Genomic DNA, 21998 nt, shown 5'->3' on the forward strand with positions numbered 1-21998 from the left:
GAGATGTATATTGAATTTGTGCGTTAACTTTCATAATGGTTCTTAGACATGGGCAGACATTTTTTTTAAATGTAAATTTAGAATAAAATAAATATAAACTGCGCACAGCTTTTGATGAAACCAAGAGACCGTCACACTTTTGCACCTTGTGTTGTGATTCCACAGATGTTTGTGTTTAGCCAGCACGATTTCATAATCTGTTGGTACGTCAACTTAAAATCTTTGTCTGCTAGAAAGAGCGAGCATGCAGACGTTTACAACTCTTCAGCCTCTAACACATTACTTTAACCCTTTTATTAATCATTTATAAGTATATAAACATTTTAAGTTTATAACACACTAATATGTAGTTGTAAGCAGATGTAAGTGTTCTATATGTGTTTGTCAACAACTCTAACTCCTCCTGTGGCCACCCATAAGTGGAGCTGCTGTATAAACAATGAATAATAATGTAGTCAAACCGGTGTACAAATATAAAATGTCTTCAGCAGAGAAGTTGACAAATACTGAACATTAATAAACACGGTCACAAATGTCAACAGATTACAACTATAGTGTGTTATAAAACATGAATTACATGTTTTACAGCTCATAAATGCTACATGGAGTCAAAAGTAAAGTGTTAAGCTTGAATTCTCTAAAAACAAGATCAGTACATATGGGCTAGGGTTACAACATATACAGCATACATCATATAAGAATATAGTATGAGAGCAGACACGAAGTAAGAATGATCAAACCAGCAAAAGCAATAATCAAATGTATGTACTCGGTTAAGTAGTATTTAGTATTTTTGGTTAGTAGAGTGGTGTTAATGAATGAGAGACAAAAGGGCGGTTGCGTTATATATTATATTTATTCTTCCTGCAGCAGACACACTGAAGCTTCCCTCAGAGTGTCAGTAGGTGACCCCCCCCCCCTCATGAAAGACACGAGATAAATCTGTTAAGGAAGACGCCCTGGATGGACTGGCCCAGCAGCCTGAGTAGAGGGTGGAGCTCCGTACCACTAGCATTGCACTACACCAAGGTAGGTTAGCTTAATCCTTCAGTCTTTAAACTTGTATGTGACAACTGTGACAATATAATACCACAGAAATACACATACACCCCAGCACAATTGCAACTGTGTGTGTGTGTGTGAGAGAGAGAGAGAGAGGTCATACAGGCAGCTGTCTTTGTCACTCCTTAGTAGTTATTGTTAGAAACATGAAATGGTGCCAATGGGATACCTTTCATGACACATGTTGATTTCTTTTTAAAGTAGCCCACTCCCAAAGGCCAAACACAGACTGAATGTCAATCACACCTTAGCAGACAATCTGCCAGTGTGTGTGTGTGTGGTGTTCAGATTGTCCAGAGAGCAGAACTAAAATATAAATTTGGAATGCTGGCTGACTGGGATTGTTTTTACAAAATCCAGCCCTCTGGTTGGATGCTCAGCCAAATGCTGCAAACACTGCATTAAAAGTCAAATAATAAAATTGTATTAATATAGAAAGATGTCAGATTAAATGTACAAAAGGGTTACAATTTACAAGATAAATTAAAAGGGGTCACATTTGCATTCATTTTGTTTTCCCTTTAACCTTTGCTTTTTATGTGAAATATTGGATACTTTTACTTCTTCGGGTCTCAAACAGTTATTAAAAAAAAGAAACAATTTAAGAAGTTTAAATGCAAACAACTCAGAGACATCTGAAACAAGTCAAGGGGCCACTACTAGATACAAGCCCAAAAGGTTGGTGAACTGCTGGTTTTATCTTTAACAATGCAGTGTAGTTTATAAGCTTAATGTAAAATCTTAATCTGTAAAGTAACTAAAGCTGTCAATATGTATTGCATTTCCCTCTGAAATGTAGGGGAATAGAAATATGAAGTAGGATATACTCTGGTAAAGTAGCCAATCTCAAAACTGTACTTAAGTACAGTACTTCTTCAAATTTTGAATAGACACAAAGAATTGTGAGGACACAAAGCATATTGTAAGACATACCACCTTTATTAAATGCACAGTATCACAAGGAACATTTCCATTAATTGTGGATAAGCTACTCACATGATGCACAAAGCATTGAATTGATTGATAGATCTGGCTGATTAAAGCAGTCTGCCAGGAGAGCACACACACTCACACACACACGCACACACACACACACACACACACACACACACACACACAAACACACCCAACATTCTCGAGACATTAGTCACAAACACATACAACATACACTCTCTCTTTGTATTCACACAGTAAGTAAAATTTGTTATCTGCACAGGAATGAAAACTGTAATCTTTTTTTCATTTACCATATATTTACAAAAAAGTAATCAACGCTCCCCCCCACCCCACCCACCCTCAAGATAGATTACATTCAAAAAAGGTCCCGACCCTTCTAGATTACATTCAAAATAATATACTATTCATGATGCAAAGTCACAGTTATTCATCTGAAAGAGGATCAAAATAGGCTACAGTCAGTCAGAGGTTGAGTGGTGGTGTTGGCCAGGAGGCGACCTTTGACCTCCTCGCCATCGGCCACACATCTGCTGGGACGCCTGTCAGCTAGGAGAGATCCTGATGTTTAATCAGATCCAGAGTCTATGGTCCTCCTACAGACAGACAGCATCTCAAACAGCCTCTGTGTAAGCTCCCCATCACAGTGGAGAGGAAAGAGGAGATCATTTTTCTTTTCTTCTTTTCCTCTGAGAAAAAAACACATTGTTCAAATAAAGTCCTCTGCAGATCAAAAGTTGCCAAAAACGGATTGTATTCTCACTGGTATTATGAACGAGCACAAAGAAATTATACAATGTAGCACAGATAAAACCATATTTACATATAGTATGTATTGCCAGTGGCCCATAACACGTTGTCTTCAATAGATGTCACAGTTTTTGACATGATACCTTCTCAAAACAGATTATACTATTAAACATAGCCTACTATTGATATAGACAAATATCAGAACTGTACAGAATGGACAGCAATTAATGTACAGCAGACACATGACTATTATACAGAACTGACAAACGCTGTAATAAAAACATAGAGGGACACTGAATCGTTTTCATCAAGGACAATGGTGTCAGAATTAGGACTTGCTTCATTCACGGCCGGCACAGCAAGGGTGAAATGTTTTTGTTGTTGTTATTAAGTGCAGTTGAGGTCGAGGCGGAGAGTGGTCAGCCGCTCAGGTTGTGCATTTGGGGGTTAAGTAATGCTACAAAGTGCACTTAACATGACTTACTGTCTCAGCAAAGAGCCTTGCTGCTTTATGCCTCCAAATGGAAATACATGACAGTTGTAATGAAGGAGTGATTTCTGCTGTTTTTGCAAAGATTAATACAGAAGTTTGTACTAGACACTTGGAACACCACACTTGCTTTAATATTTTAACCTTTTTTTTAAATCTCAAAACAGAACAATTGAAGATCATTTGGAAAATGAACTACAAGAATGCATTTCAAAACCATTTTCCAAGCAGACTATACAAATGTGCTTTAGTGATGCCCGAAGTGAGGGAGCTGTATCAGTCACCACCCGGCTGACTGGGACCGCTCAGAGAGATGAAAGCACCCCTGGGACACTTTAAGGGCAATCAGACTCTTAATTAATCCTTTTGCTGTGGCCTCTTAGCCTTCTATGTAGAATTAAAGATCACATCTTCAAAGTACACTCTTGTAATGCAAATAAATGACAAATAAACAAGTAGCAACTTCAATACGTACAAAGACCAAAGTGCTGAAAACAAATTAATCTTCAATATACTGAGACCTACATCAGTGCACAGTAAACTGCATCAAAATGCCCCATCAATCCGTCTTGGAAATTACTCAAAAGATGAATTTGATCTTCTCTTATTAAACCATAAACACAATCTCATCAACAGCCACAACATTTGAAAAGAAAATACATAAACTGCCTCTGAAGATGCATACAAAACCACATCACTTACAGATATGGGCCACCGAACAACAAAGATTTGCTAAATGGCATTGCTGGTGAATGAAAAAAAATAAAACAAAACTGTGCTCATCTTTTTTTGAGCTCAACACTGCCGAGTCCTCATTCTCTGTGCTTTAGATACATCAAATGAAAAGGTGAAATGGGTAGAGCACTCCAACAACGTTTAAAACACCACTGTTAACTATAGATGATCTTGCGTGAAGATAATTACATAAAATATGACAAATGATGATGGCATTATTAAAACAAAAGTGCTGTAAAATGCTGTATGCCCTTGTGTTTTACAACCTCAACACTGATTTTTACATTGGGAAGTCCTTCAGTGGACTTGAGTAGGTTATATATAACAGACAACAGGCATCTATGAGAATCTATATGGGTTTCACTGATTTTAAACATACGTGGATAATATTAGACACGTATGTTTAAAATACAAAAAAGCAAAGGTTTCTGTAGATGACTCAAAAAAACAAAGATTGAAATCAACAGCTTGGTATGAAAACAGAGTCAACATTTATAAATTCTACAAATATTAAAATAGTCTGTGACATATAAAAGAAAAAGCTTCAGCTGTAACTTGAGTATTTTATTTTTTTTTATCTTCCTGCAGAATATGCTCTGTTTGTTGAAAGAAGAGAGAGCTCTATCTACAAAGTTGTGCCCATACACTGTCCATTATGGAGACACATTATTTTCCCTTTCATTCCCAGCAAATATGAAACACATTATTTAATGAGATGAATATGGATAGAGTAACCCAGTAATCAAAGATTCTAATTATCGGGTTTCAATTATTTTTATACCTTTCACATATGGGAGTGTTGATGGTTTGGATAAAATTACATAATCCTGTATGCATTTTGGTTTCCATTTGTGAAACATGCCTCAGTTACGTCTGCAAATGGATAAAAAAACAAAAGCGAAAACAAAATCACTCAAAATTTAAGGCTTTTCTTGATGTAATGAGGACACAAACGGATAGCATTTACAGAAACATTTACAGCCAGGTACTGTACACAGACAGACACACGCACACAGTCGCACAACCTTCATTTCCTCCTCTCCTCTCCGTCTCATCAAGTGCAAACAAACACACAACCTGTCGTGCCCATATGAAGCCCCAGCTCATACACATGCACGCAAAAGTACATACAAGAACACGGGTGCATCAGCCCAGTATGTCCAGATACACAGGAGAGGCCTTGGCGAGGCTCTGGAGCATGCTGTGGATCTCCTTGATGTTCAGCCTCATGTAGGGCTCCCTCTGCCAGCAGCCCAGCATCAGGTCGTACACCTCTTTAGGACAGGACCGGGGCCGCTGCAGCACGCGGCCCTGAGTGATGCACTCGATCACCTGCAGGATACAGGGCGACAACACACTGTCAGCTGTTTGGCTGTGGTGTTACAATGAAAGCAACGCAGCAAGTTCTCCACAGATGTTGAATCAATTCTTATTTGCTGTCATCTCTCTACTGGTGCTATCTAACAAAGGCAGAACATGCTTTTCTTTTCTTTTCCTTTGTTTAAATACAGATGAACACTGATATAAGATAAATTAAAAGTTTTCAAAACATCTGATTTGGAGAAATGGATGTGAAAACCAGAAGAATCAGTGCCATGTGGAAAAAAGATCATTAATGTTAAAAAAAGTGCTAAAAGTTATCAATTATTAATTCAATTTCTATAATAAAAAATTACTAGAAAATTTAAACATTTACCGAAATATTACATAATATATTAAATTACTTCCATAAAGTTGGGAGACTCAGGAGATTAAAAACAGAATGGTCAAAATCAAAGAGATATCGTGGCTTTGGGTCCCTGTATCTGTCAAGCTCCAAAAACACTGGATACTACATTCCCCATAATGCAACCAGTGGTGTTTCTTATGCCACATTTCTGGTTGGTAAATAGTGTTCACATCATAGTGTTCACATCAACATCCAAGTCAAAATTACAACTGGGACACCGAGAGTTTTCTGAAAGCTCTGATATATATTTGAGTTAAAAACAAAGATGGACGCCTCATATAATTTGCTCTCTGGGAACATCGTCGGGGTTATTTTCTCTAACTTCACAAAGTTCCTCTAGAGCCACTGAAGACATACCTGAGTTGTACTCCTCATGACTGTGTAAAGTGATGTGTGTAAAAACAGTGGAGTTCAACCATGCATAGATACAATTTACCACAGGTTTTAATAAATTGGAGAAATAGGCTACTTCTATTACTTCATCAACTAATTGATTAGGTAAAGATTGTGTTACATCGGAAGAAATAAATATATCCTTTAAGATTTACAGTCACTGTGTTTTGGTGTTAGTTGCAAAGCTGTGTCACATACCACTGATTTCTTTTAATGAATTTTCCAACTTTGAGTTTCCAACTTTAGACTTTGGCTTTAGCAAGACCACCAGGAGAAAAGTCTCTGTGAACACTGTCTGACTGAGTGCCAGCGTTGACTAAAATATCTGCAGACTTCGTGTGACTCTGACCTCATTGTTGGAGAGCTGGTACCAGGGCTGCTTGCCATAGGTGAAGATCTCCCACAGCACCACACCGAGGCTCCACACATCACTCTCCGTGGTGAACCGCCGGTACATGATGCTCTCTGGGGGCATCCAGCGGATCGGCAGCATCGTATGACCGCCCACCTGCAGAGAGAGAGAGAGAAAGAGAGAGAAAGAGCAGTCTCCATTAGAAACCAACACCATAAGGCCTGTTGAAGAGTTTAAAGCTACTGGTTGGACTGGCTGTACTTTATTGAGATATTTTTAGCCTGGCTTGTGGCCCGGCACTGTGAGTGGGGCAATGCTGTTTCGCCGTTTCACCACTTTGGTCCAGGCTGGAATCTCTGTATAACCACTGAATGTATTACTATGACATTTGGGACACACATTCATGGTTTCCAGAGGATATATTATATCCCAAAGGCCTTTGGTGTGCCATGAGACTGTCTAGTTCTTTGTTTGTTTTCAGCTGTCCCCCCGCATCACTTCCCCAAGGCCATGTACTCTCCTCTCACTCCCCAGACCTGCAATCCTCAAGCCATCCACTAGATGCCCTCAGACTTTCTTGCCAGTCCACTGGACGTCCTCTCACCTACACACCTGTTCCACTTTCCTCGACGTCAGCCCATATATACCAGCACATTTCCACTTGTTTCATGCATTCAGCAGTTAGTACTCCAGCCACTTGGCCTGCCTGCTCTCAACCTGGTTAAGTCCACCTTTCTTTGTTTTGCCCCCTTGGTTTCCTGACTTCTGCTTGTTTCTCACTACCAAGTAAGTTTGGGTCCTAACCTGTGTTCACCAAGCCGTTACATCGGGAGTCCCTGATTTTTCCTTTTGTGCCACCATGAGGTTGACAATATTCATTTTCCATAGAGTATACAGTCTTAAACTTTGTGAATTTTCATCTAGCACGTTTATCACCAAATACCTGCAAAACTAATGACAGTCCCATCATCCTCAGCTGAACTTTGTGTTTAGAGCTAATTAGCAAATGTTAGCACACTAACACACTAATCTAAGATGGAACATGGTGATCATACCTGCTAAACATCAGCATGTCAACATTGTCCTTGTGAGCATATCTCCATGCTGACATTAGCATTTAGCTCAAAGCATTGCTGTGCATCAGTACATCCCATTATACAGAGAGGTGTTTCTGTTATTTAGTCTACCCTCATTGATTTCAATTGGCTGTGTGTCAGAATAACACAATACAGTTCAACAGCACCGCAAACTGCATCCTCGAAAATAATCATACATTTGAACAGCTCTCTCAAACAGTTTAAACAAAACCTGAACATTACAACTTTCTTGGGCTGGCATGGCATTAGACTGCATTAGTTTGAGCTAAGTGTACCTAATGAACTGGCAACTGAGAGTATTTCTTTTCTTATAGTGAGCAATTAAGTTAAGTCACTCTGGCATTCCTGAAACACGGCTGTTATTATATCAAAACCTTTTATCCAACCAGCGTCTTCCTGTCTTCTTCCATCAGATATTTCCTGTCTACTAAATGCATTTCCTCTCCTCGCCGTCTCCTCTTTTATCTAATCACCATCCTTACACGTTCATCACCTCGCCTACATAAATGTATGATCACACCATCGTATATAACATCATTGTCACGTCCTGAGAGAGCTGAACATGTTAAGATTTGACAACTACATTGCATTTGCAAATTCCAATCTCATCTGGAAGTGCATACATGAACAGGCCCCTCAGGCCCTCTGTGACAGGGTGCAACCATTACAGGCCAGTGGATTGTCCACTAGAAACACAATTGCAGGGAACCTACAGATGTAGGTGTCTTGTATGTGTATGTGCTTTATATATTTTAATTGTGTCAATGTTTGTTTTTATGCCCTTCTAGGGACGGGCATTGGAAATTAGCAACAGCTATAAATGCTGTGATACTGTAAATTGGAGATTTGTTGCACACATGTCTATGTCTAAGCATCTGTCACTATTCAAATAAATGAGAAATATGACACTTTTTATAAGTGGAGGATCAACAATAGTGCACAAATTCTAGTTTTCACCACTGAACTAAACGTTAAGCCATGTCATCCTCTCAATGTGAGTTTTATGCAGTTATATTCCTGGTTGATCTACTATATTGTATCACATGCTACCCTTTGATTTTAATAAAATGAAAGCAACCTTACAGACAGTCTTTTATTGTTAGCTGTGTTCATGCCCTTGCTCTCTATTTGATAAAAACGTTTGATATCAGGAGTTGGTGACAGGCAGGCCTTCTTTATGGTGATCTTATCTCATGCAGCGAAATGCATCTCAGAGATGTCTTTTGTGTGTTTTAGATTTCTGACTCCACTTCAGGCAGCAGAGGGCACTGTGGGATTCAAGCTGGGATCTGAGGCAGAAAGGATGATGGAATTAAATACATCCATCTGCTACTCAACAAGACATATTGTCTTTTTTTTTTATTGGCCTGTATTGAAGCATCAAAATCTAATCTTCTCATGACCATCCGTGGGTCAGACCATATACTGTACAATAACTCCTCTATGGTTTAATATGACGTTGTTCATGTAGAGTGATGGACGTATTCCCTGCTTGCCCAGGGAATAAGACAAAAACTGCCGATACATTTTTGCACTGTTGGCCCTTATTACCATGGAAACAGTAATTTTATGCAGATTATAGAATTTGCATTTAAATTGTATTAAAAATAGATAAAACACCTCTGGTTAAAATTGTCATTTCTGCAGCTACACAGTTATTTCAGGCTAAAACTGGAATCAAATTCTAATTGTGTGTGTGTGTGTGTGTGTGTGTGTGTGTGTGTGTGTGTGTGTGTGTGTGTGTGTGTGTGTGTGTGTGTGTGTGTGTGTGTGTGTGTGTGTGTGTGTAAGAGACTGAGGGCAAGACAAGATGAGAAAAAGGGAAATAATCAAAACTACTCTTGACTCACTCTGTAGTAGTCTGTGCTGTAAACGTCTCTGGACATGCCAAAGTCTCCTATCTTGACCAGCAGGTTTTCTCCAACCAGGCAGTTCCTGGTTGCCAAGTCTCTGTGGACAAAGTGTTGGGAGGCCAGGTAGACCATGCCAGCAGCAATCTGTTGGGCAATGTGCAGCATCTGGGACTGGGTGAGCTCCACCAGGATACTGTGTTGACCGTCTGCCATTAGCACTGCATCAGGACCGTGGGACCTGCACCCAGAAACACTTAATCAGAGCTTCCAATAATTGTACCACTTAATAGTTTTGAAAATATATTGCACCATAAAGGACCAAATATTTACATTTTAGAAGCTGAAACCACAGACTTTTTTTTCAATTTTTTTTATGGAGATTATATGCCAGACTATTTCTTGGCAGGGAGCAGTGACTTCCTGGAATCCTGTCGTCACCATGAAGTTGCCAGGCAACTGGTGGAGCCTCCAGGAAGTCACTGCTCTTGGCCAATAAATACCAATAAATACTTACTAGGTCTGTAAAAAAAACACAACTCATTAAGGCGGTTCAGAATTGAACCTGCAGCCATGCAGTAAGGTACCCTATGACCCTACCTGAGGAACTTGTTTAGGTCACCATGTTTCATGTATTCAAACACCATGATGAGCGGGTCACTCTCCACACACACCCCGTAGAAAGTGACGATGTGTTCATGCTGCAGGTTGGTGAGGAGCTCGGCCTCTCTATAGAAGTCCGCTCGGCCGCTCTCGTTGGCCTCTTTCAGAGTCTGACGAAAAGGCAAAGACACACAGACAAGGTAAGGGGCATTATCTACAAGAATGTACATCTAGTCAATAGAATTATCTAACTGAATGGCAAGTGCATTGATTATTTGTGCAAACGGCTTCCTGATCTGTACCTTGACTGCCACATGGAGCTTCTCCTGGTCTGGTGTCAGGTTGTAGCACTCGGCGAGAAACACCTTCCCAAATGCTCCCTCTCCCAGCTCCCGCTTCAGCACAATGTTGTGTCTTTTAATGTGCTGGACAACTTTAATGCAGAATAGGACAAATCTCATGGTCACAAATTCATCTTGGTTATTTAGTGGGAACTTTGGTGTATGTAAAATTTATTTTTAATCTCTTCACTAGAGTGAGGTTAAGATTCTCAGTCAGAAATATTATCAGTTATAGTCATGCAAGGCAAATTAGATTAGGGCCGCAACTAAGGAATATTTTCATTGGCAATTGATAAATTAGTCTGGAAAAAATATATTTAAAAAAAGCCAGAGTGGTGACATCTTCCGATTGCATGATTTTAATGGAAAGATATTTAGTTTCCAATCAAATAAAACAGACAAAATCAGCAAATCTACACATTGTAAAGGCCAGAATTAACAAACTTTATACAAATATCAAAATTGTTAATGGTTATTTTTCAGATTCAGCTCTTGAAATGTCTTAAAGTATAATAAACCACATGCACATGTGTGTCTGTGTAAGAAAACCATTCAGGGTCCTTCTGCTGAGTTCTTTAAACAAGCTTGTGTTTCTGAACATCATCTAACTATCCAGTTGTCCCAAAGAGCAGGAGTCACTGTCACAATGCAGCAGGATGCTGACAATAAATATGGCGTCTGGCTGTGACCCCTGTATGGATTTATTAGAAAAGGTCCGGGTTACCGGACATTTGTCGAGCAAGGCGGTAACTCACACGTGTCAGATTTCAGCATGCTGCCGGAGTTACGGAAGTACTGTGGGTTCTCAATGACAGGAATCTTCGTCATCCCAATGATCACTGCGTCTGGACCCATCTCCGAGGACGTCGGGGTGTTGTTGCCATTGGAGACGTGATGAAGAGGGCTGGCGGAGTCATCGTCATTACTGATGACTGAGGAGGAGCCTAGGGAGCCACAGGAGAGGAGAGGAGAGGAGAGGAGAGGAGAGGAGAGGAGAGGAGAGGAGGGAGGAGAGGAGAGGAGAGGAGAGAGGAGAGGAGAAGATATTTTGTCATGGAGGAGGAGGAGGAGGAGGAGGAAGAGGAGGAGGAGGAGGAGGAGGAGGAGGAGGAGGAGGAAAAAAAACGATGGAAGGACTTGTGAATACAAGTTGTACATAATAACAAAAAGATATCAAAGATCAGAGGCAGATGACATCCTAAATCACATGAGAGCATGACCTCAGAGCAAAATAGGACTCAAATTCCTGCAGTTATTTTTATACCGATACAGTGGAAACTGAAATTGATTTTATTTATTTTAACCCCCACTATTTATATAATCACATCATAACACACTATAATGTAGTTGTAAGCAGATATAAGGACATTTAAGTGTTTATTAATGTATTTGTCTAATATAAATCCTCTTATGAAGCATTCATAACTGTGTATAAACAGCAGCTTGATGAATGTGTTGTCATGAGTTTTGACCCCATTTATAAACACCGGCCTGTGAACGTATACAAAGCATTTATTAACAGTTAATAAAGGCTTTGTCTACATGTGTGATCATACTCTACACAAAGGTATCATTAACTGTTTATATATCAGCTACAAATTATTCATAAGAGGTTTTTCATTGTTGACAAATCTAATAAAAACACTTAAAATGTATGCAACAAAATAATCTAAGTTTTAAAATGTCTTAGTGTTAAACTACAACTTGCTACGTTATAGTGTTATAAACCATTTGTTAACTGTTTATATACTTATATACTATACTATTAAAAAAAATGTATTTAACATATACAGTACTGCTGATTAAATGTTAAGGTCAAATAAAGTGTGAGTCAACTCTTGTGATTTTAGAATAGAATAGTTGATGAGAAGGTCGATACCACTCTCATGTGTCTGCGCTGAAAATACAGCAATAAACATAACAATAAAGAGTGGAAACTGTCTGACAGAGCCAAGCTCATCTTTGCCCTCCTGTTTTCAGTCTTTGTGCTAAGCTAAGCTAACCAGACACACGACATGAGAGTTGTATCAATCGTCTCATCTCACTCTGGGCAACAAATTGAATAGGTGTATTTCTCAAAACGTCGAACTATTCCTTTAAGAAAATGAGTTCACCTTTAAGACCAAACTTGGAGTTTCTTCCATATTTCAAAATGATCACCATCAGAACGCAGCCGGTCAAGGCAACTCCTGCGATTCCCACAACTACATACACCTGAGAAGACAAAAAAAGATAGTTTGAAACATAACTGTCAACAAAACCATCTGGCATCCTTTTTAGATCAGCGGTTTCCAACATGGGGTCAAATCCCCATGAGGGGTCATAAATGAAAAGTCATGAGATTATTTACGTGATAGGATAGCAAAAGCTAAAATATTTATGTTACATAAAATGGTGACGGATGGTAAAGAGTAAACATTTGTTTCAAGGGGTATTGAGCCAAAATGACGGGAGCCGCTGCTTCACTTACTGCAACACTGTCGTCCAGCGGAGGGCCCGGAGTTTCTGAAAATAAACAAAATGCTTCTCAGAACATTCGAAAAAAATAACTATAAAGTGCAAGCAATTTACTTTATAATGCTGACTGATGAGTGTCATGTTGTATAGTGTGTAACCCTTCAAACACCTACCTGTGGTGGTGTCTGAGCAGAAGCAAGATGCAGGCAGAGGCCACAGGAGGAGACACAGAAGAGTTCATTTTAACTGTATACAGTATTATCAAGCTAACAAGTACAGCCACTGTTGGTTTTATAAAGCTGTATTACTGACCATAGTAGATGGGGTCCTCTGCTGAAAAGGAAAAAAAATATATATGTAAGTTAGAAGTCCACTTCACAAAACAGAAATGTGCTGACTTTCTACTGAATGTACTCTTGTAAAGTCACACCTGTATGGTCGATGTCAGGCGGGTCGATGAACTGGGCAGACACCTTCTTCTCGTCCTGGCCGTACTTATTCTTTGCCACCAGCCTGTACACGCCGTTGTGAATGTGCGTGGGGTTGACCAGCTGCAGGCAGCCGTGGTACTCGCTCTCGGTGAACAGGTGGATCATTGTGCGGATGAAGTCCTGCTCCAGGAGAGCCTCGTCCCCGTGGTACCACTGCAGCTCGGGCTTGGGGTTCCCTGTCACGCTGAAGGGGATGCACCAGTGGTGGTCCCGCTCTGGCCCCAGCAGCTGCTGGATGGTGGGGGCAACTGACACGGAGGTAGAGGAAGAGTAATAACGGGATGATAGGAAATCAACACCAGGAGTAAAAGCCAGTAGGAAAAGCAACATTTATGGGCTTAGAGAGGAGAAGCATTTGGGGGGTGTAGAGTATGGGGGAAGAGAAGGGAGACTGATTACACAACATTTAAACGCTGACATCAGGAAAACATGGAAGAGGAGTATGAGGAGAAATGAAGAAATGTGTAAACAAGCAGAAGAGTGTGGTAAGGCATGAGGAGCTTCACAGGAGGAAGAGTTATGGACAGGAAACATGGAGAGTCAATAAGGTTTGCCAAGAGACAGTAATGATAACAAACTTAGGGGCCTTGTGCTTTCACTGGAGAAAAAAAAACAAGGTTTAGAAGAAAGCATTTACAAGATCATGAGAGGAAATTAGGCAAAACAAACTTACCGACAGTAAATATCGTCTCTAAAGATTCATGCTACAGTTTGTTAACATGTACAGTCAATAATAACCGAAAAGTAAGAGTCCTTACAGAGAATATTGAGCGTAAGTGTGGCCTCGGTCTGACCGACCATGTTCTCAGCGCTGCATATGATCACCTTGCCATTATCATCAGGAGACAGGTCTGACAAGGTGAGGCTGCTCTCCATATCCGAAGGATCGATCTGAAAACAGCGTTGTTATTTGCATTATATGTCCTCTAGTATTGTATGTAAAATTGTACAATAACCATCAGGCTGGCTTAGTATAGACCTCATTAGTGGTACAACATAACATATTGCAACTGTCATATTCTCTATTTTTCTTATTATCAACAGATTCTATGAAAAGACCCAATGTGTTTGTCCATCTCTCAATACTTTCCCAATTCCCTACTCTGCTGTGGCACTCCGCCCAGTCCGTTGGTTCCTTGAGACAATGTAAATCTTCACCAGGAACCATTAGTACCAGGTCAGTACAAACATTTTATTTCAATAATCACTGATGTGTTTTTAATAGCTGTTAACAATGGAGCACTATGAGAAGAAGAATAAGCCACACAGTTGTTTTTTGTTGGATCAATTCGGTATTCGGTTTTAGTTATTTCATGGGATTTGTTGATGATAAGAAAAACATAGAAAATCACTAAACGCATCCTTTAAGCCTACAGCTTTGTCATGACCTTCATGTCATCATATTCACAGAGACAGTTTTGAGAACTCATCTCATGAGTGATAAACTTCAGAAGAGAGCGATTAGAATAATACATAAAGCTTGTTATTATGAATCAACTAATAATTTTTTTTATAAGTTCCAGCATCATAAAATTTCCAGATCTTGTATATTTAAAAGCTTTGGAAATACTTTTTTTGAGTTGTGAACAATAGCTTTCCTGTCTGTATTAGTTTTTTAGTTTTTTTTTAATTAAGAGAAAGTCCTTTTTTATTTTAAGACTTTTCCCTATCTTTAAAACTGGTGGAGTGACTAGCAAACGTACTAGCTCACCCAGTAAGAGTGTTTGCCCCATGTTGGCTAAGTCCTGCAGCGGTGCAGGGTTCAAATCCGACCTGCTGCCCTTTGCTGTGTGTCATCCCTCATCTCTCTCCCCCCTTTCATATCTATCCACTTTCAAATAAAGGGAAAACCCCCAAAAAATAATCTTAAAAAAAACTGGTAAAGTGAGGACTAATGTAAAATATAAATGTGTTTCAGTTTTGTTGGTTAAATTATGGAATGAACTTAATGATGAGTTGAAAATGTGTTCGTCTCTGTTGAGTTTCAAAAAAGCTTTGAAATCTAAAATAATTAAGGGTTATAAAGTAATTTGATTCAAATTACTAGGATTGTACTCAAGTATTTAGTTTCATTTAGTTTTGTTGGATTTCTTGGTGATTCTATGGGGATTATAGGATAATCAAAAATAAGCCTTGGCTTCAGCCTATCCCTGTTTCGGTTAGCTACGGTGGCAAATAGAAAATAATTGTTTCTTTCATGTATGTTAACCGAAATAAAATTCTTCATCATCAATATTTTCATAAAAAGATTTCCTATCTTTTCCATAAACCCTTAAAAAAACAACAATCATGAGCCTAGAGTGGTGGACCCGTACCAAAGGTTTAAACAGGAAGCTGTGTGGTAGACGGGCTCACCTCGTGGTGGGTTGAGAGCCAATCAAGGTTCCACAGGATCTCAGGAGGAGGGGTGCCTGAGGCACTGCACACAGCTTTGACATTACTCCCCTGCATCTCCGTCACGGTGGTTGGGACGACCTCTACTTTGGGAAGCACTGCAACAACAACAAAAAATGAGCGAACAGCGAAATTAAACATCTGACCAGAACTTAACATAGATAGATTTATAAACAGATTTATTTCCATCTTTCCTGTCTCCGTGAAGCGATCATCTCTCTACACGTTCAATATCAGATACCCAGCGCAGTTGCTTATTATAACATGGTTTCACATTACCACAGTCCGGTGGAGTGAGTGTGGCAAAGGCCGTTGGCTCTCCTCTCTCGTCTATGCATTTCAGCTCTTGACTGTCGGTTTCTTCTAGCCTGAGTTTGATCCATAAGTTCTCGCAAACACAATCCAGAGGGTTACCGGACAGCAGGAGCCTTGGAAATAAAAACACAGCACATAAGAATCTGCTTGGCTGCACACAAAAAAAAAGATGTACTGAAACTTTTCTGTACACTTACGAGTATGTTTTGTTAAAGTTCTGAAATGTTCTCCATGACAGTGTTGATAGGTTGTTATCTGTGAGATTCCTAAAAGGAGAGGGGGGAGGGAGAAAAATCAAAATCCAAACAAGGCTACTTGTGTGTACATCAATGACACAAGTAATGAGGGTCTTTTAAATGTGTCTTACACATATTGAAGTCTTGTATTGTTGTAAAACGCATCTGATGATATAGATGTCAATCTTGTTCGCGTCACTGTTCTGTAGGACGTTTCAAATGTAGAGTTATCAGGTAATTACAAATTTTCTGTTAGCAAAATATATTGTGATTCCATGTAAAACACAAAAGGCATACTGTACGATACTTACAGGTTTCTGAGGTTTATGTAGTGCCTCAGACTGTTGTCATCTATGTCAAACAGTCTGTTTTGATTTGCAATGTATCTGTGAAAGAATTGGAAAGAAAAGCCTGTTATGACACACGTGCACACCGTTCATTTAATATGAAGTTGGTCTGGAAGTAGGTACAAGCTGAGAAGCTCTGGTGGTCAGATAAATAACTTGATCTGAAACTAGTACGTTTGCATGTGTGTGTTATACCGTACAATGTCACAATGTCAGTGTGAAACAGCAGAATCCGTTGTGTTTGTGTATTTTAGGAAACTAAATACCATGACAGTGTGTTTTTTTTTAATTTATTTTTTTCATTTTGTGGACAGTCAGCTAAATGTGATACTGCCCACACAGCTGTCATGTTCCTTTACTGAGGGAATTTGGTCTGCAGCATTTGATTGTCGATCTAATGTGAACCAGTACAACAGCACGTATTCACACACTGGCAGTTGACAGACATTATGCTTTTGTATTGTTGCTGATATTGTTCATGCTATTTAGGTGTTTAATGAAGATGAAAATGTCCTTGTTATGGCCTAATGATGCCGTTTCTTCCGACTTTTTGATAAAATGACGCCCCTGAAGGTATATTTTCAAATAATACGTATCTGCCATGTTGGCAAGAGAAAGTCAGTAAACAGTACACCTTAATTCACTGTTTTAATAAACAAATCAAAACTTTTTTTAAAATGGGGAACCATCTAAACTACATTATATATGTTGTTGAAGAGTTTGAGTAAAAACATTTACAATATATTGCTGAAGCAAACAAACCTTTCACAGGATCAGAAAAGATTAAAGATTGCCTTGTGTTTAAAAAAAACAACCTGTAAATCCATTTAAGAATGACTGCAGGTTGTTTTAAGTGTTTGTGTGGAGATACTTTTGTTACATGTGAATTGTAGCCTACCTTTTAACAGCTGCAATTTTTTTACAAGTTTAAGTATCTTCAACAATCTGGATGGCGCTGCTTCAGGAGTTTTGTCTTTATTCCCAAGTATTACAAATGGGGCACTTTTTTTTAAATTACCTGTTAGATTTTTAGAAGGTGCAGCTGACAAGCACAATCTTCATTGAAATGTTCTTTCATTTTGATATTAAGCTTCAAAGGTGATTCATTTGCAAAAGCTGCAAATCTTACTCACTGCAAAAAATATTTTCATATACAAGGGGCAGGATGCTAAAAGACTTTGCAAAACGAAGTAAGGAATAATAATGTATTGATCCGACAACAGTAAACGCCTATACACTAGCCTACATTCATGATGGCTATGTGTCCAGTCGGTCCTGCCTCAGGAAACTCACCCAGTGTCCCCTCCATTCTCCACTGGGTGCCGTGGAGTTGTACACTTGTGCAGGGTTGTAGCAGGTAGCCTACACTCCGACACAAGCCTACACACTGACGCAGATAAGGCTACATAACTGTGGGCAGCCAATCGCCGGCTGGATACAACTGATGTGATCTCATGTGTAATCTGGCAAGAATGTGGTCATTTTTTGAAATGTTGAGGTTAAATCACGCCGCCGCCCAAACGCCGAATTAACACCTCATAGGCTGCGTCGGGCCTAAACACTTACTCCATCACTACCTCTAGAGCTGTTTTGTAAAGGAAACACCGACTAATCCAAATAAGCCTGACACGCACTCTCGCCACCATTACACACACTCTCTCTCTCTCTCTCTCTCTCTCTCTCTCTCTCTCTCTCTCACACACACACACACACACACACACGACGTCGGTTGCACGCGCGACCCCCATCTCCGCCACACATACACACACACGCGCGCGCACACACACACACATTTACTAGGCTACATTATTTGACAAACCCATTGGTTATAAGAAGAAAATCACACATTTTGTGTTTGGCATTAAGCGCAGAAGACAGATTTCTATTGATCTTAAATCCACGGGGGGGGAATTAGGCCTGCTGTTAAATTATATTGCTCTGTTGGTGTTGTTATTACCCTTATTATTATTATTATTATTATTATTATTATTATTATTATCATTATTATTATTATCATAATCCTAGCCCTTGGGTATTATTGCGACCTACGATCGAAGGTAGTTCTTTACGCATTGCATCCTAATAAGTTCATACGCTGAGTGCACGATCATTTTCATACACTTACATCTCGGTGATGTTTTCCATGTCATCTAACGTGAGGACAGGGAAATCCTGGATCCCTGGTACAGAATCAATACAAACAATCCTTGAGATGCTGCAAGTGCAGGATGCGGGGCAAGCATCGCTAAATCTCCACAGCCCCATCAAAACCAAAAACAATCCAAGACGAGCCATGCCATATTCCCCCGCGCTGGAGTCCATCGCAGGTCCAATGATATCCCACGAATCCCCCAAAACAGAATCTGGCCAAATTGAATTATTGTTAAGATTCCCCCCCCCCCTCGCCGCTTTTATCTGGCCAAGTTAATCCTTTCGACTCCGCAGAAAAAAAGACTACGCCGTCGGTGAGGAATGCGCAGAGCCCACGGTTTTCATATCAAGATGCCATGGACTGGCCTTCCCGTCTCCGCAGAGCTGGTATCACACTACTGCATATCGATGTCGTGAAGCAAGGTGTCAAGTGGTCCGTCCTGGTGCTGCTGCTGCTGCTGCTGCTGCTGTCTCACTCCTCTATCTCGGGCACAGACAGTCCGCCTCTGCCTTGTAAAACAAATATGAGGTGTTCCAGATGTTTAGAGATCAATAGGCAGGGCCCCCACGAGCGATTTCTCATGTGTGGTGATGGGGAGGAAAATAAGAGAGACTGCACAGTGGAGTAAGGATGCGTGGTGATGCTGCGTGTGTAGGGAGGAAGGCTACCTGCATGCGTCTATCGATTATCGCCAAAGACGAGCGCTTCTCCCCCAGCCATCACTGGGATCGGGTTTATAGGGGAGGTGGTTGCGATAATGGCCTGGAGATGTATATGTCTGACAAGTTGAATTTATAGGAATTTCTTTGAGAAATGTCGATTATGCAACAAAACCTTAAACATCACATGCTGCAGTCTCATTGGGCTGCATATGTGGTCAGCTGTGGGTCAAATGTCCCTGTTTGTGGCTGGCACAACAACACTATGGACGTAAACTCTTGTGTTGTAGTTGCTCTGTAGCCATGCATTGGGTGAAAGCTTTTCCCCACATCAACACTGTTGTACGGTTGGCCATTAGGCCTATAGTGTGACGTACGGTTGACGCACAAGACGGGGTGCATCTATGAAAAATAATTACCTGTACAATGTCTGCAAGCTTCAAATTGGTCTCACTCCAATCACTGGTCAGTGTAAAGGAGCAAGAATCTAAAAAAAAACAAAAAAACTTTTGCTTTGCTATATTTTCAAAATATTCTTCCTGACAAAAAGCATGATGTATTTGTTCTATTAAGTTTGGTACACATTACAGAACATTGTAATTACAACCAATTGACTGTAATCATTTGTAAAGGTTTTATTTGTACCACTGACATATTTTGATTCAAGTTTAATAAACCCTAACCTAAATACATTTGTCAACTATGTTTAGAGGCTGACCTGCAAGTATGTTGTTGTCCACTCACCAATGTAGGTTGTATGTTAATATTTACATCATTTAGACATTAATTGCAACATACAGTTTTTTGTTGTTTTTGTTTTCACTTTTAATGCTCCAAACATCGTATGAATCATTTATTTTTCAGTCCTCTGAGAGTTGCAGTGCAGTCCTAAACGTCAAGGTGACAATTTGTTTCAAAATGATCAAATAAATCCTGTTTACCAGTGGATTCCTAAATTTCACTCATAATGAGGAGGCATACTCAGCTAGGACACATGATCTATGACACAGCCTGGATGGTTAGTGTCGCTATGGTGACTTGGTTTTTACAAATAGCGCTGACAATGTCAAGTGTCGCTATGGTTGCAGATGAAAATATGTACGCAGGCTTTTTTTTATGAGAAACATCAAGAACTGAATTATATCTGTCTCCATGGTAACCTCAGAGTATAGGAGAGGGAAGAGAGCTCTTTATTTTGCATTAGATCCTTTGCCTTTATCTGAAGGAGCATGACAACACTACGAGAAAAAGGGATTTTTAAAATAGATCAAGTATATGGACACAAGTCAGGCTCCTGATTTGCAATACATGGGCAGAGAGGTGGCAGCTCTAGCTGCTAATGTCAGATTAATACATCTTATGTCATGGCCTTAACACTTTATCACTGCAGGAAAACTAAAGTGAATGTAGTTGCACTGAGAAAAGTAGATTTGTGCATCTGTGTGTTTGTGTCTGTGCATATAAATTACTTGTGAATTCAAAGCATTACTTATTTATTTCAATGAACTAAATGTATGTTTTTAAATGTTCTGTTGCCTGAAGACAATATGCTGTTCTTAGATGGAAAAATCACAACTTTGAGGAGGTTCCTCCTGTGGAACATGAGTTTGAACTTTGCCTTGCACCGGCAGAAACAAGAGTTACATGTTCAATGCTCTGAGACATTTGACATGCCAGACCAAGAAATCCTCCTCCTCCTGTACATTTACTTTGGTGCCTCTTCCTGTACCAGCTGGTGGCAGACTTGTCTTGAACTTTGCATGCAGTGATGCTGCTGTGACTCAGCCCACTGATCTACATCCTGTACAATCCACTGTATCTCAGTGTATGGATTATTATCAACACAGTGCACATTGTTACACTACTGTGTCTTATCTGAGTGAATACAAAAAATAGTTATGTTTCAGACACAACACATTTGATTCGTTTGAGACCAAAACTCATCACCCAATATTCATGAGTTATGTTTTATTGTGAAATCAACACAGAATTCTTTTATTCATCTAAAAAAAAAAAAAAAAAAGTTTAAACTTGCCTAAATCAACATCTTGCATGAATATTGTGACTATGAAATAAGCCTGGTGGTAGGACAGGTTGAACTCTGTAGGCAGTTAGGATTAAGGACATTCAAGTACTTTTGATACATTTAACACTTTATTGTTTATTGTTGCTTTTCTTTTAGACTGTCTAAACTTAGCATTACTGTTAAAATGCTTCACTGATAACAAGGTTGTCTTGACCTGGATGATTACTGTCCCCCACGTGCACCATAAGGATGAGTAAAAAACAAAAAAACAATTCAACTTACTTTGCTGAAGTGCATGTTTATTTTTGTTAGGATTCTAGTCCTACATTACCTTTTTTCAGCTCCTTATCTGTGTATATAAAATAAGTACATTTGTCAGACCTGATTTTATACTGTATAAATGAGACTGTATAAAGTAAACATAATCCATATTGTTCCATCATTTTATGTCTATTAAAACAAAGTGGTGAACCGTAGCAGCATAAATGAGGGGTGCTTAGCCTGTGTCCTTAGACAAATCTGCAAACTTTTGGCCCTTTAGAAGTTCCTAAGGTGCTTCTTCGCA

The 21998-nt window shown here is 39.5% G+C and overlaps 1 protein-coding gene across 3 annotated transcripts; it reads right to left on the reverse strand.

The window, feature by feature from the left end:
- Positions 1–1980: 1980 nt before the first annotated feature.
- ntrk2b (neurotrophic tyrosine kinase, receptor, type 2b) lies at positions 1981–19527 on the reverse strand. 3 transcript variants are annotated; one of them, XM_039780560.1, is made up of 19 exons: positions 18722–19527; positions 16561–16635; positions 16381–16452; positions 16211–16279; positions 15978–16126; positions 15660–15796; positions 14063–14195; positions 13244–13552; positions 13126–13146; positions 12987–12998; positions 12827–12861; positions 12471–12570; positions 11112–11300; positions 10318–10448; positions 10013–10185; positions 9413–9653; positions 6463–6621; positions 5123–5323; positions 1981–2705 (listed from the first exon to the last, which is right to left on the reverse strand). In XM_039780560.1, exons 1-18 carry the CDS (start codon positions 18916–18918, stop codon positions 5138–5140), a joined length of 2388 nt encoding a protein of 795 aa, XP_039636494.1. In that variant the 5' UTR covers positions 18919–19527; the 3' UTR covers positions 1981–2705; positions 5123–5137. The 3 variants fall into 3 exon arrangements, with proteins under 3 accessions (XP_039636494.1, XP_039636495.1, XP_039636493.1); XM_039780561.1 differs by having other exon boundaries at positions 1981–5323; positions 13126–13143; XM_039780559.1 differs by having other exon boundaries at positions 1981–5323.
- Positions 19528–21998: the final 2471 nt, after the last annotated feature.

Source organism: Perca fluviatilis, chromosome 17, assembly GCF_010015445.1.
Source record: "Perca fluviatilis chromosome 17, GENO_Pfluv_1.0, whole genome shotgun sequence".
Taxonomy (NCBI): Eukaryota; Metazoa; Chordata; class Actinopteri; order Perciformes; family Percidae; genus Perca; species Perca fluviatilis.

What these genes read in the sequence shown, in the direction of transcription:
- ntrk2b (XM_039780560.1), bottom strand. Translation starts at nt 18,918, where the DNA reads ATGGACTCCAGCGCGGGGGAATATGGCATGGCTCGTCTTGGATTGTTT. An exon ending in AACTTTAACAAAACATACTC is followed by an intron (nt 16,127 to 16,210) that starts GTAAGTGTACAG and finishes TTTATTTCCAAG; the next exon opens with GCTCCTGCTGTCCGGTAACC. An exon ending in GCCTGACATCGACCATACAG is followed by an intron (nt 13,147 to 13,243) that starts GTGTGACTTTAC and finishes TTTCCTTTTCAG; the next exon opens with CAGAGGACCCCATCTACTAT.